At 43.1% G+C, this 13,617-nt stretch overlaps 4 protein-coding genes across 4 annotated transcripts in view; 3 read left to right on the top strand and 1 right to left on the bottom strand.

The window, feature by feature from the left end:
* Positions 1-344, top strand: part of LOC128718549 (histone-lysine N-methyltransferase 2D-like) — a 30,450-nt gene extending 30,106 nt beyond the window's left edge. The window contains exon 17 of the mRNA XM_053812171.1: positions 69-344. Within this exon, the coding sequence (XP_053668146.1) occupies positions 69-344 (276 nt within the window). The remainder of the gene's footprint in view (positions 1-68) is intronic.
* Positions 345-2,532: 2,188 nt separating this feature from the next.
* Positions 2,533-3,270, bottom strand: LOC128718550 (histone H1-like). Its single transcript, XM_053812172.1, has one exon. The coding sequence runs from the start codon at positions 3,268-3,270 to the stop codon at positions 2,533-2,535; it is 738 nt and encodes a 245-aa protein (XP_053668147.1).
* A 3,550-nt stretch (positions 3,271-6,820) lies between these two features.
* LOC128718551 (histone H1-like) lies at positions 6,821-7,558 on the top strand. Its single transcript, XM_053812173.1, has one exon. The coding sequence runs from the start codon at positions 6,821-6,823 to the stop codon at positions 7,556-7,558; it is 738 nt and encodes a 245-aa protein (XP_053668148.1).
* A 4,428-nt stretch (positions 7,559-11,986) lies between these two features.
* LOC128718552 (histone H1-like) lies at positions 11,987-12,724 on the top strand. The gene has a single exon (XM_053812175.1). The coding sequence runs from the start codon at positions 11,987-11,989 to the stop codon at positions 12,722-12,724; it is 738 nt and encodes a 245-aa protein (XP_053668150.1).
* Positions 12,725-13,617: the final 893 nt, after the last annotated feature.

The following is a 13,617-nucleotide window of genomic DNA, read 5'->3' on the forward strand; positions in this document are numbered from 1 at the left end:
GGACGCGGTAGAGAGGTTGAGAATGCTGTGGACCATTTCACTCATGCGCTGATCATATGTTTCTGTAGAATCGCGGCATCTACATGTTTCGATTGGACGAGGAGCGTGTGGTCGATGCGACGCTTAGCGGCGGTCTTGCGAGATATATCAATCACTCCTGCAACCCGAACTGCGTGACGGAAATTGTCGAGGTGGATCGCGAACTGCGCATCATCATCTTCGCGAAACGGCGAATCAACCGTGGGGAAGAACTGTCCTACGACTACAAGTTCGACATCGAGGACGATGCACACAAAATATCGTGTATGTGCGGTGCACCGAACTGCAAGAAATGGATGAACTAAATTCACCCCACAGCGCTCCTGATGGCTGTACGAGTGCCACCTTCAGTTGGGAACCCCCTCCCCTGGAGTAGCACGAGCAATCGCGACCGTGTGCGTCTGTGCGCACAGGGTCTGCATTTTGACACACCATATTTACCTCGTCAGCATTGCAGTTGTATGTAAATTTTGTGCGGGTATGAGCAGAATATTGGGAAACCGTAGCGCAAACTATCCCGGAATCTATGCTGGGATCTGGCTTAGGCATCACTTTTTGTTTTGTTAGTTAACGCTTTTTAATTCGATGCTGTTTATTTGAGTATTAGCGTTTAGTTAGCATATCATTTCCCATCGTCAGGCTTAAATTAGCTAAGAGATAGAACCGTTTAGCTGCAATCGTATAGACCACAGCAATATTATAATGAAGAATGTGTGTGTATGTGTGTGCTAGTGTGTCAGAATTGTGCGAGAGTATGTGTATGAAAATGTGGTATTGTTTTGGATATTTTTTTTTTGCGTTAACAGTACGTTCTAATCTATGTCAGGAGCTGGCGTGGGATTACGGTACGAAATAGGAAGAAAATTAGCTTTTAGAAAGCGATGCTAGATACTGTGCAGTTGGTAGTAGTGTAGGAATACTACTCGAAAGTTTACGATACGATAAGTGAATAGAACAATAAGGTGATAGTGAATAAAGGCAAAGGGAAACAGTTATTTTAATGACCATGTTACAGCATCACGCACGTTAACGGATACATCTTGACCTTCCCCCTAAATTGATGAAGACAAGCAAACATTAGGATCAAAGGTATATACACTCATAATATATATATAAATATACACATAAGAATCGTGCATATGATTGTGCAGAGTATATATATATATATATAGCTACATATATAAATATATATTTTCGGACGATTATTTTAGCAAGCATATTTTGCTATATACAAGAAAAACTATGTCGAACAAAAAGAGAGAGAGAGAGAGAATAATAGTGTACCGTGCAGGCAGAGACATAAAACTAACAAATTATCTTATGATTAAGCTTTTGGTTAAAAAAAAAACATACCCACGCTGCATGAGCAACCATTTCAGAAATGTTACTAGACGGTATAAGAATTCAAATGGACATTAAAAACTGTGAAACAGGGTCACGAAACTGAGTGATGGTCTTATCTTCGATTCGATTATGACACACAACACCCATTCGTGAGCTTTCCTTTATCATCTCCTTTTTATACACAGTACTACACATGTTACTAGGCGGATAAGTTTAGTGGAGCCCTTTTATAGGACTAGGCAAATAAATAGGCAAACAACAAATGGTTGGCATACACGATGTGGTGAATTGTGTACTAATATATGCAAATTAATATTACGATCGCAACATAAAGGAAGTGGTGATCCGTTTGCTACGGCTTTACATTTGATGACTGAAAGCGACACAAAAGCGTCTATTGCACGGAGTGTCGGATACGGACACCTACCGCGTCGGAGCCAAGTACAAGTGGACTCAGTATATTCTACGATTCTAGTTAGTACAAGCAAGCATAAGCTCTTCTGGCCAGTGACTATCCGGACCGGATACATACGAGACTATAGGACCACATCACTCATATCCTCATAGCGGTCTCAGCCATTAATGGTTTCGTGACCTTCTCAGACAGTGATTTTGAGGGTAAATCAAGTGCAGTTTTGAACATTTCAGTGTAACCGTATCTGCACATACACCAGAACGCTGTATGGGAACCCTGTTAACCTAATAGACCTCGTAAGCAAATTGCTGATATTGTCTCTCTGGCATTGATCTAGCCAATGTTACACAATTGATCTAGTCAAAACACAAGGGGACAGGAAGCGTCAAAAGAACAAGTTATAACTTGATTATTCGAATTAAAATCTCTGGTACAACTAGACCGGTTATACCATTAAACGTGGAGATCTACTGGGTAGTCATAATACGGTTGGGATTATGTTTCGCCTATGACCTGAAAGCGTAAGCGAGATGGTTGATTCACCGCGTGAGCTCGGAATTTCAGCAAACGCAATGCTTGCCATAACCTAAAATGAAAAAGAGTGCCATTTGTTCCGAAACATGGATAGCTTCGGTATAGCAGAAGGTAGTCAAGAAACGAATCCTTTTACAAATCGAATTGTAGTCCTGAGAAGGACTGTTGTTTGAGGATGTGTCGTGGGAAGAAGAAGCCCTTTACTTCTTGGCTGCTGCGGCCTTCTTCGGAGCGGCTGCCTTCTTTGGGGCGGCGGCTTTCTTCGGGGCTGCAGCCTTCTTGGCGGGAGCTGCGGCCTTCTTTGGCTTCGGTGCCTTCGGCTTGGCGGCCGCGACCTTGGATGGCTTCGTGGACTTCTGCTTGGGTGCAGCTGGCTTCTTGGCGGCCTTCTTCGCACCATCGGCGGCCTTCGGCTTCTTGGCGGCGGCTGTCTTCGGCTTCTTGCCAGTCTCTGCCTTCTTGGTGGACTTCTTGGCGGCGATCTTCTTCTCTCCGGCCGGCTTCTTGGCAGCGACCTTCTTCTTCTTGTCTGCGGCCGATGCGGACTTCTTCGGGGCTGCTGCCTTCTTCTTCTCTACGGCCGGCTTCTTGGCGGCGGCTGACAGCTTGAACGAACCCGACGCTCCGGTTCCCTTGGTCTGGACCAGCTTGCCGCTGGCGACCGCACTCTTGAGCGCCTTCTTGAAGAAGGTGGCCAGCTTGGTCACGTCGGCCTTGTAGTTGGCCGCCACGTACTTCTTGATCGCCTGCAGCGACGAACCGTTGCGCTCGTTCAGAGCCTTCACAGCGGCCAGCACCATCTCGTTCACTGGAGGATGCGCTGCCGGTTGCTTCGGCTTCTTGGGACCAGCGGCGGCCTTCGGCTTCTTCGGCGACTTGGCCACGGTTGCTGGGGCGGCGGCTGCAGCAGCTACTTCGGTCGTTACGGTATCGGCCATCGTGTTACTTTCGCGCTTCTTTGCTATGCTTTCACTCACACACTGACACAACTGTGTTTATGTTTATGCTTATGCTACCATTCGCTTTCGCTCTATGGTCCCTCGATTGTTAAGTCCCGACGGGGAACTACCCCAAGCGCTTACGTCAAGTTTTCAACGCTCATGTCAAAGAGAGTTGCAAAAATACTGTTCCACTTTTTACCGAATTCTCTGGTAATTTGTTCTGAACCCCATGATATGATAATTGCAACGCGTAGTAAAAATGTTGAGCTATCCAAAAATGTATGCATCGTCTATGAAATGTTTCTGTGGAAAAAGATAATCGCGATGGAAGTGCGAATGTATGCGATGCTGATGATGTGCAGTGAGACATTATGAGGCATAATTAATATCAGACAGTTGTAAATGCTTGTTTATGATATCAAATCACTAGTTTAACATGTTTTCTCACTCATCGCGGCTTACGAGCGATAATTGATAAGAGAAAAGTACATTAAAATCGTAAAACAAAAGGCAACTCTGGTGCGTCAGATCGATCCAAACCGGAATGACATTTGATTGTTTGGGTTGGTCTTGTGTGCAAAAGTAATGATAATTTTGGAGAATGTTATGCATTCTAGTGCAGAACATGTGCAAAATTAAGTTAAAAATAGGTTAGTTAAGTGATTTCGACATTCCAATAATGTATATTGAGATAGAATGCATCGTACAGGCCTGTGAAAGTTTGTTCTACAAGCCGACTGACAGCTGTGCGGGAAAGACGTACAGTCTACGAGAGGCTTGTGGCAGACAAGAAGCCTTTAACGTTTGGTAATGAGATAGTTATTGGAATGAAAAGGTTTTATGAAATAGCAATTTATGTAGATAAAAAGAACAAAACAATCAAGGAATTTTCAAAATGCAGCCGATATTGCAAAATCCATGTTCACACCAACAAGCACTTTATTCTTCCGCTACAACTAATTGGACACAAGTTATTGGAAAAACATTCGAATTACGAGTGGTCTGTGTAAATGACATGCAAATACAAGTTTAGTTTGGAGAAGATTTCTAAACATTTCAACCATCAACTTTGTGTAGTAAAGTGTTTCGTAAAGTTTAATTCGATTTAATCGTCCTTTTCCGTTTATCCTTTGCTGTTATCCTGCTCGCGTGTCCTTTGTTCGGGTGGTCAACTAGGGCGAAATTTCGATTGATATGAAGCCCACAAATCTACAGCAATTCTATTTTGTCAAATTAAAATGTAATCATGATTGAGGAAGGAGCTTATGTATGTAAAATTAGCACTGGACGAATATTACACAGCATGTGCGACCGTGTCATGGCATGATCCTTGTACAAAGCAAAGATTGTGTACTGGTGCGTTTGAAAAAAGGACTTGTAGTTCACAGACAAGCCAACAGAGTGCGCTGCGTTGAGTTTAATATTGCTGAAAACATCGAAAATTCGAATCATTTAAATCAAACAAGGTGCTTGCAGGTTAGAAATTAAATTGGTTTTCATTGATGTGACGATTAAGATTAAATGAAGAATTTGCTGTATTTGTAAGCAAATAGGTTTTGTAATGCAGATGTAGTAAATTCCAATAAATTGTAAAAAATAAACCAAATATATCTTTAAATTGAAATATATCCAGTGAAATCTGGAAGTGTAGTGAAATCGGGAAGTTTAATGCTGCAATTGACAGATCTGCTGTGGATTTTGCAACCTGAGGCCGTTGAGAGTACGGATCCATCTGTGTAGACGCATGACACGTAGATGTGGTGGTTGTGATCTGCATATTTGTCAGATAAGAGCTGTTTACAGTATTGTTGAGTGGTCAGTGGGTTGCTAGTTTTGGATGTAATGTTGTGTTTGATGGAGTATGGTTATACAATTGAATGTGATTGGTTTAGGTGCAAAGACTCTAGTACATACATATCTATACAACTCAGTACGTACATCTATACAAACTGTAAGCTGAAATGCGAAATAAATCGTCTATGTCTTAAAATCTGTGTCTATAAAATGCCTCTATAATCTCATCAAAAACAAACAAACTGTACGGTTTAATTTCTAACCTGCAAGCACCTTGATTGATTTAAATGATTCGAATTTGCGATGTTTTCAGCAATATTAAACTCAACGCAGCGCACTCTGTTGGCTTGTCTGTGAACTACAAGTCCTTTTTTCAAACGCACCAGTACACAATCTCTGCTTTGTACGAGGATCATGCCATGACACGCTCGCACATGCTGTGTAATATTCGTCCAGTGCTAATTTTGCAGCAATGAAACACTCATAAGCTCCTTCCTCAATCATGATTACATTTTAATTTGACAAAATAGAATTGCTGTAGATTTGTGGGCTTAATATCAATCGAAATTTCGCCCTAGTTGACCATCCAAACAAAGGACACGCGTGCAGAATAACAGCAAAGAATAAACGGAAAAGGACGATTAAATCGAATTAAACTTTACGAAACACTTTACTACACAAAGTTGATGGTTGAAATGTTTAGAAATCTTCTCCAAACTAAACTTGTATTTGCATGTCATTTACACAGACCACTCGTAATTCGAATGTTTTTCCAATAACTTGTGTCCAATTAGTTGTAGCGAAAGAATAAAGTGCTTGTTGGTGTGAGCATGGATTTTGCAATATCGGCTGCATTTTGAAAATTCCTTGATTGTGTTGTTCTACTTATCTACATAAATTGCTATTTCATAAAACCTTTTCATTCCAATAACTATCTCATTACCAAACGTTAAAGGCTTCTCGTCTGCCACAAGCCTCTCGTAGACTGTACGTCTTTCCCGGACAGCTGTCAGTCGGCTTGTAGAACAAACTTTCACAGGCCTGTACGATGCATTCTATCTCAATATACATTATTGGAATGTCGAAATCACTTAACTAACCTATTTTTAACTTAATGTTGCACATGTTCTGCACTAGAATGCATAACATTCTCCAAAATTATCATTACTTTTGCACACAAGACCAACCCAAACAATCAAATGTCATTCCGGTTTGGATCGATCTGACGCACCAGAGTTGCCTTTTGTTTTACGATTTTTATGTACTTTTCTCTTATCAATTATCGCTCGTAAGCCACGATGAGTGAGAAAACATGTTGAACTAGTGATTTAATATCAAAAACATGCATTTACAACTGTCTGGTATTAATTATGCCTCATAATGTCTCACTGCACATCATCAGCATCGCATACATTCGCACTTCCATCGCGATTATCTTTTTCCACAGAAACATTTCATAGACGATGAATACATTTTTGGATAGCTCAACATTTTTACTACGCGTTGCAATTATCATATCATGGGGTTCAGAACAAATTACCAGAGAATTCGGTCAAAAGTGGAACAGTATTTTTGCAACTCTCTTTGACATGAGCGTTGAAAACTTGACGTAAGCGCTTGGGGTAGTTCCCCGTCGGGACTTATAAATCGAGGGACCATAGAGCGAAAGCGAATGGTAGCATAAGCATAAACATAAACACAGCTGTGTCAGTGTGTGAGTGAAAGCATAGCAAAGAAGCGCGAAAGTAACACGATGGCCGATACCGTAACGACCGAAGTAGCTGCTGCAGCCGCCGCCCCAGCAACCGTGGCCAAGTCGCCGAAGAAGCCGAAGGCCGCCGCTGGTCCCAAGAAGCCGAAGCAACCGGCAGCGCATCCTCCAGTGAACGAGATGGTGCTGGCCGCTGTGAAGGCTCTGAACGAGCGCAACGGTTCGTCGCTGCAGGCGATCAAGAAGTACGTGGCGGCCAACTACAAGGCCGACGTGACCAAGCTGGCCACCTTCTTCAAGAAGGCGCTCAAGAGTGCCGTCGCCAGCGGCAAGCTGGTCCAGACCAAGGGAACCGGAGCGTCGGGTTCGTTCAAGCTGTCAGCCGCCGCCAAGAAGCCGGCCGTAGAGAAGAAGAAGGCAGCAGCCCCGAAGAAGTCCGCATCGGCCGCAGACAAGAAGAAGAAGGTCGCTGCCAAGAAGCCGGCCGGAGAGAAGAAGGCCGCCGCCAAGAAGTCCACCAAGAAGGCAGAGACTGGCAAGAAGCCGAAGACAGCCGCCGCCAAGAAGCCGAAGGCCGCCGATGGTGCGAAGAAAGCCGCCAAGAAGCCAGCTGCACCCAAGCAGAAGTCCACGAAGCCATCCAAGGTCGCGGCCGCCAAGCCGAAGGCACCGAAGCCAAAGAAGGCCGCAGCTCCCGCCAAGAAGGCTGCAGCCCCGAAGAAAGCCGCCGCACCAAAGAAGGCAGCCGCTCCGAAGAAGGCCGCAGCAGCCAAGAAGTAAAGGGCTTCTTCTTCCCACGACACATCCTCAAACAACAGTCCTTCTCAGGACTACAATTCGATTTGTAAAAGGATTCGTTTCTTGACTACCTTCTACTATCCCGAAGCTATCCACGTTTCGGAACAAATGGCACTCTTTTTCATTTTAGGTTATGGAATGGCATGCTGAATTTCAAACCCTCACCAAACCAATTACCACAAGACCTTCTGCTCATTAGTTCAGCGTCCCTGTTATCAACATACACCTACAATAGATTGGGACCTTAAACACTAACTAAAAGCAGGAAAATGTTTCTTAACGTAACAGCCGAAGTGTACAGACGTATTTTTGAGTTCTTCTTTGCTTCGCGTGTTGCCAAAGTGCAAACTTTTGCCACTGTAACGGTTTTGTGTAAGCAATTCCCGTAATTTTAGTGGTGAAGTGGAGTGATTTGTCCCACAGTTTAAAAATAATTTATTTAACCACATTACATGCAATAGCCGTTCAAATAGAATCACACCTCCCAGCCTTCGTTCTTTGTTTGTATCAACCCCCTGGTCTTACATTTCCAGTTCTAAACAGGTAACTTACCCAGCTAATCCTCCAAATATCCAATCCTCCCATTATCCTTGGTGATCTTACTGCAAAACATAGTTCCTGGGGCTGTTCTATAACGAACAATCGTGGCGACAACATAGGCAACATTTTTTAATTCTTTCTCCGTGAACTCCTTTTCGACCGAACTCCCACCCGCATGTCTCCCACAAATGGCACAGGCTCAATCAATAGGTACTGCACCATCTCATACTCTATTCTTCCTCAATTCCAAACCCAAATTAGTAACGATACCCACAATAACGACCACTATCCCATATTCATCCCCAGTAGCTATCCTCCTCATCGACCACTTCTACCATCCCAAAGGCAAATATGACGTTGAGCCACAATTGTCTAACACCCATGTTAGCTGAACATTATCGTGAAGCTAACCGTCTTGCCAAGGAAGCTATGCGTCTCTCCAAAGAGGACAGTTGGAAAAGAATCGGTAACAACATCGATCCCAACCTCTACCTGCAAAGAAATTTGGGGGAGAATGAGTGTCCTCTCAGGTAGAAATCAACAAGCTGCTTCTCTGATTACTCCAAACTCGGCACCACCCTCCCTCTAAAATCCCTGAACCCTTCACTAAACACTTCGCCAACACCTCTGCAACTGAAAACATCCCCCACCTAATTTTTCGACTACCTTAACAAACTCAAAATCCATACCCAGCCCTAAAATTAACGCTACCCACCATAGCTATAATAGACTATTCTCAAACAGAAGAACTAAACTGGGTCCTTTAACAAAGTAAAGGTGTTTGAAAACTTCCTTTCACAAGCCAAACAAAACCACTATCAGAACAGCTATCCAGACGGGGCCTCGGTGGACGTCTCACCAACTTCATCGAGAGCTTTCTTTCTGACAGCACCTTTAGAGTTCTCCTTGGTGCCGACATTTCCTATCTCCACACTTGAAAATGGCGTCCCACAAAGGACTATTCTCTCACTTACCCTCTTCCTTATCAGCATTGAATCATTATTTTGCTCCATTCTTACACAATCAAAATCTTTCGTATACGCAGGCGATTTATTTCTTCATTTTTATTTACTTAACAACAGTTCCATTATGTGAACGTTAGCCTATGTCTGGTTAGCATAGTTTTAGTTAGCCTATGTATAGTTAGTTTAGCTATATGTAAACCGTCTGGCCGATTTGACATTCATTGAATTTACTGGTACGCGATACCAAATCCACTTTTGCCAATTCAGTTCAGTTTTTCATGTTTCACTATTAATCAAGTCAGGTAATAAGCTTAGCCAAATACAGATGAACTAGTTCGAGGATCTGATATCTTCTCCCTCTACCTGTTTAAACTGACGCTTCAAGGTGCAACTAGAGTCTGCTGTTATCTTAATTATGAGTGTTGACTTTGAGTTCAGGTCACACACAAAGGGGCTGGTCTTCAAATTGTATACCCCGCCCAATAGGTGCAGTTACCCACCATCTTACAAACAGTTTGGGTTCGATATGTTTACTGACTATGTTTAAGAAACTGGACTAATGGACTTCATGCAGAAATTGGCTAAGGTTGTGAGAAAATGGGAGCCATTCATGGAATTGAACAAGGTTATCCGAAGTTTGGGTAACAATTATTTGTCGTGAGCTTGATGGTTGGGGGAAAACAGGGATCGTATGAGACCTGATAGTTCAATTTGATCCAAAGCATACTGGCCCTAGGTACTGTCCCAAACGAGAGAATCATTAGATCTTAGGAACATTAGCAGGTGAGGGATTGGTTGTTGGAGCTGGTTTTGGAGGAAAATTGGGACTTGAGATCCCCCGAATGCTGCTATCTGTTGTTTTGGTTGATCATCACTTAAGTGGTTGAATATCGCAGAAGTATGTTTTCAAGTCAATTGTATTAGTAAGTATCAATTTATAGGTCGTACATATCCATAGAAACATCGATTACATACATACAAACTGTAAGCTAAAATGCGAAATAAATCGTCTACATAAGGTGTAAGATGTTTTTCGTAATTACAAAAAAGGGATAACTGCACTGAAATAAGCACCAACATCGAAATTCATCTCTTAACCTCTCACATTGTGTTTAGGCGTTAACAAGCATAGCTGTAAAGAAATGTAACAATAGAACCACCAAGAATTTTAAGCGTTTTGCTTTGTTGGTCACTTTGTAAACAATTTCGCTGTCCTGCATTATGTTTGAATACGTTTTTGAGTTCATACTACAGAAAAGATTCGTAAAAGTCATGCATCAGCTATGGTGCAATTGTTTTATCTCATAAATTATTGTAATGAGAATGAAGCGTTCCACTCAAAATGATTGGTTCGGTAATTCCATTGTTAAAAAAATGTCTCTATGATCTCATCAAAAACAAACTGTACGGTTTAATTTCTAACCTGCAAGCACCTTGATTGATTTAAATGATTCGAATTTGCGATGTTTTCAGCAATTTTGAACTCAACGCAGCGCACTCTGTTGGCTTGTCTGTGAACTACAAGTCCTTTTTTCAAACGCACCAGTACACAATCTTTGCTTTGTACAAGGATCATGCCATGACACGGTCGCACATACTGTGTAATATTCGTCCAGTGCTAATTTTGCAGCAATGAAACACTCATAAGCTCCTTCCTCAATCATGATTACATTTTAATTTGACAAAATAGAATTGCTGTAGATTTGTGGGCTTCATATCAATCGAAATTTCGCCCTAGTTGACCATCCAAACGAAGGACACTCATGCAGGATAACAGCAAAGGATAAACGGAAAAGGACGATTAAATCGAATTAAACTTTACGAAACACTTTACTACACAAAGTTGATGGTTGAAAAGTTTAGAGATCTTCTCCGAACTAAACTTGTATTTGCATGTCATTTACACAGACCATCCGAATGTTTTTCCAATACTTGTGCCCAATTAGTTGTAGCGAAAGAATAAAGTGCTTGTTGGTGTGAGCATGGATTTTGCAATATCGGCTGCATTTTGAAAATTCCTTGATTGTGTTGTTCTACTTATCTGAATAAATTGCTATTTCGTAAAACCTTTTCATTCCAATAACTATCTCATTACCAAACATTAAAGGCTTCTCGTCTGTCACAAGCCTCTCGTAGACTGTACGTCTTTCCCGCACAGCTGTCAATCGGCTTGTAGAACAAACTTTCACAGGCCTGTACGATGCATTCTATCTCAATATACATTATTGGAATGTCGAAATCACTTAACTAACCTATTTTTAACTTAATGTTGCACATGTTGTGCACTAGAATGTATAACGTTCTCCAAAATTATCATTACTTTTGCACACAAGACCAACCCAAACAATCAAATGTCATTCCGGTTTGGATCGATCTGACGCACCAGAGTTGCCTTTTGTTTTACGATTTTAATGTACTTTTCTCTTATCAATTATCGCTCGTAATCCGCGATGAGCGAGAAAACATGTTAAACTAGTGATTTAATATCAAAAACATGCATTTACAACTGTCTGATATTAATTATGCCTCATAATGTCTCAATGCACATCATCAGCATCGCATACATTCGCACTTCCATCGCGATTATCTTTTTCCACAGAAATATTTCATAGACGATGAATACATTTTTGAATAGCTCAACATTTTTACTACGCATTGCAATTATCATATCATGGGGTTCAGAACAAATTACCAGAGAATTCGGTAAAAAGTGGAACAGTATTTTTGCAACTCTCTTTGACATGAGCGTTGAAAACTTGACGTAAGCGCTTGGGGTAGTTCCCCGTCGGGACTTAACAATCGAGGGACCATAGAGCGAAAGCGAATGGTAGCATAAGCATAAACATAAACACAGTTGTGTCAGTGTGTGAGTGAAAGCATAGCAAAGAAGCGCGAAAGTAACACGATGGCCGATACCGTAACGACCGAAGTAGCTGCTGCAGCCGCCGCCCCAGCAACCGTGGCCAAGTCGCCGAAGAAGCCGAAGGCCGCCGCTGGTCCCAAGAAGCCGAAGCAACCGGCAGCGCATCCTCCAGTGAACGAGATGGTGCTGGCCGCTGTGAAGGCTCTGAACGAGCGCAACGGTTCGTCGCTGCAGGCGATCAAGAAGTACGTGGCGGCCAACTACAAGGCCGACGTGACCAAGCTGGCCACCTTCTTCAAGAAGGCGCTCAAGAGTGCGGTCGCCAGCGGCAAGCTGGTCCAGACCAAGGGAACCGGAGCGTCGGGTTCGTTCAAGCTGTCAGCCGCCGCCAAGAAGCCGGCCGTAGAGAAGAAGAAGGCAGCAGCCCCGAAGAAGTCCGCATCGGCCGCAGACAAGAAGAAGAAGGTCGCTGCCAAGAAGCCGGCCGGAGAGAAGAAGGCCGCCGCCAAGAAGTCCACCAAGAAGGCAGAGACTGGCAAGAAGCCGAAGACAGCCGCCGCCAAGAAGCCGAAGGCCGCCGATGGTGCGAAGAAGGCCGCCAAGAAGCCAGCTGCACCCAAGCAGAAGTCCACGAAGCCATCCAAGGTCGCGGCCGCCAAGCCGAAGGCACCGAAACCAAAGAAGGCCGCAGCTCCCGCCAAGAAGGCTGCAGCCCCGAAGAAAGCCGCCGCCCCAAAGAAGGCAGCCGCTCCGAAGAAGGCCGCAGCAGCCAAGAAGTAAAGGGCTTCTTCTTCCCACGACACATCCTCAAACAACAGTCCTTCTCAGGACTACAATTCGATTTGTAAAAGGATTCGTTTCTTGACTACCTTCTACTATCCCGAAGCTATCCACGTTTCGGAACAAATGGCACTCTTTTTCATTTTAGGTTATGGAATGGCATGCTGAATTTCAAACCCTCACCAAACCAATTACCACAAGACCTTCTGCTGATTAGGTCAGCGTCCCTGTTATCAACAAACACCTACAATAGATTGGGACCTTAAACACTAACTAAAAGCAGGAAAATGTTTCTTAACGTAACAGCCGAAGTGTACAGACGTATTTTTGAGCTCTTCTTTGCTTCGCGTGCTGCCAAAGTGCAAACTTTTGCCACTGTAACGGTTTTGTGTAAGCAATTCCCGTAATTTTAGTGGTGAAGTGGAGTGATTTGTTCCACAGTTTAAAAATAATTTATTTAACCACATTACATGCAATAGCCGTTCAAGTAGAATTTTCCCTCCCAGCCTTCGTTCTTTGTTTCTATCTACCCCCTGGTCTTACATTTCCAGTTCTAAAAAGGTAACTTACCCAGCTAATCCTCCAAATATCCAATCCTCCCATTATCCTTGGTGATCTTACTGCACAACATAGTTCCTGGGGCTGTTCTATAACGAACAATCGTGGCGACAACATAGGCAACATTTTTTAATTCTTTCTCCGTGAACTCCTTTTCGACCGAACTCCCACCCGCATGTCTCCCACAAATGGCACAGGCTCAATCAATAGGTACTGCACCATCTCATACTCTATTCTTCCTCAATTCCAAACCCAAATTAGTAACGATACCCACAATAACGACCACTATCCCATATTCATCCCCAGTAGCTATCCTCCTCATCGACCACTTCTAC

Source organism: Anopheles marshallii, chromosome 2, assembly GCF_943734725.1.
Source record: "Anopheles marshallii chromosome 2, idAnoMarsDA_429_01, whole genome shotgun sequence".
NCBI classification, from domain to species: domain Eukaryota; kingdom Metazoa; phylum Arthropoda; class Insecta; order Diptera; family Culicidae; genus Anopheles; species Anopheles marshallii.

What these genes read in the sequence shown, in the direction of transcription:
- LOC128718550 (XM_053812172.1), bottom strand. Translation starts at nt 3,270, where the DNA reads ATGGCCGATACCGTAACGACCGAAGTAGCTGCTGCAGCCGCCGCCCCA.
- LOC128718551 (XM_053812173.1), top strand. Translation starts at nt 6,821, where the DNA reads ATGGCCGATACCGTAACGACCGAAGTAGCTGCTGCAGCCGCCGCCCCA.
- LOC128718552 (XM_053812175.1), top strand. Translation starts at nt 11,987, where the DNA reads ATGGCCGATACCGTAACGACCGAAGTAGCTGCTGCAGCCGCCGCCCCA.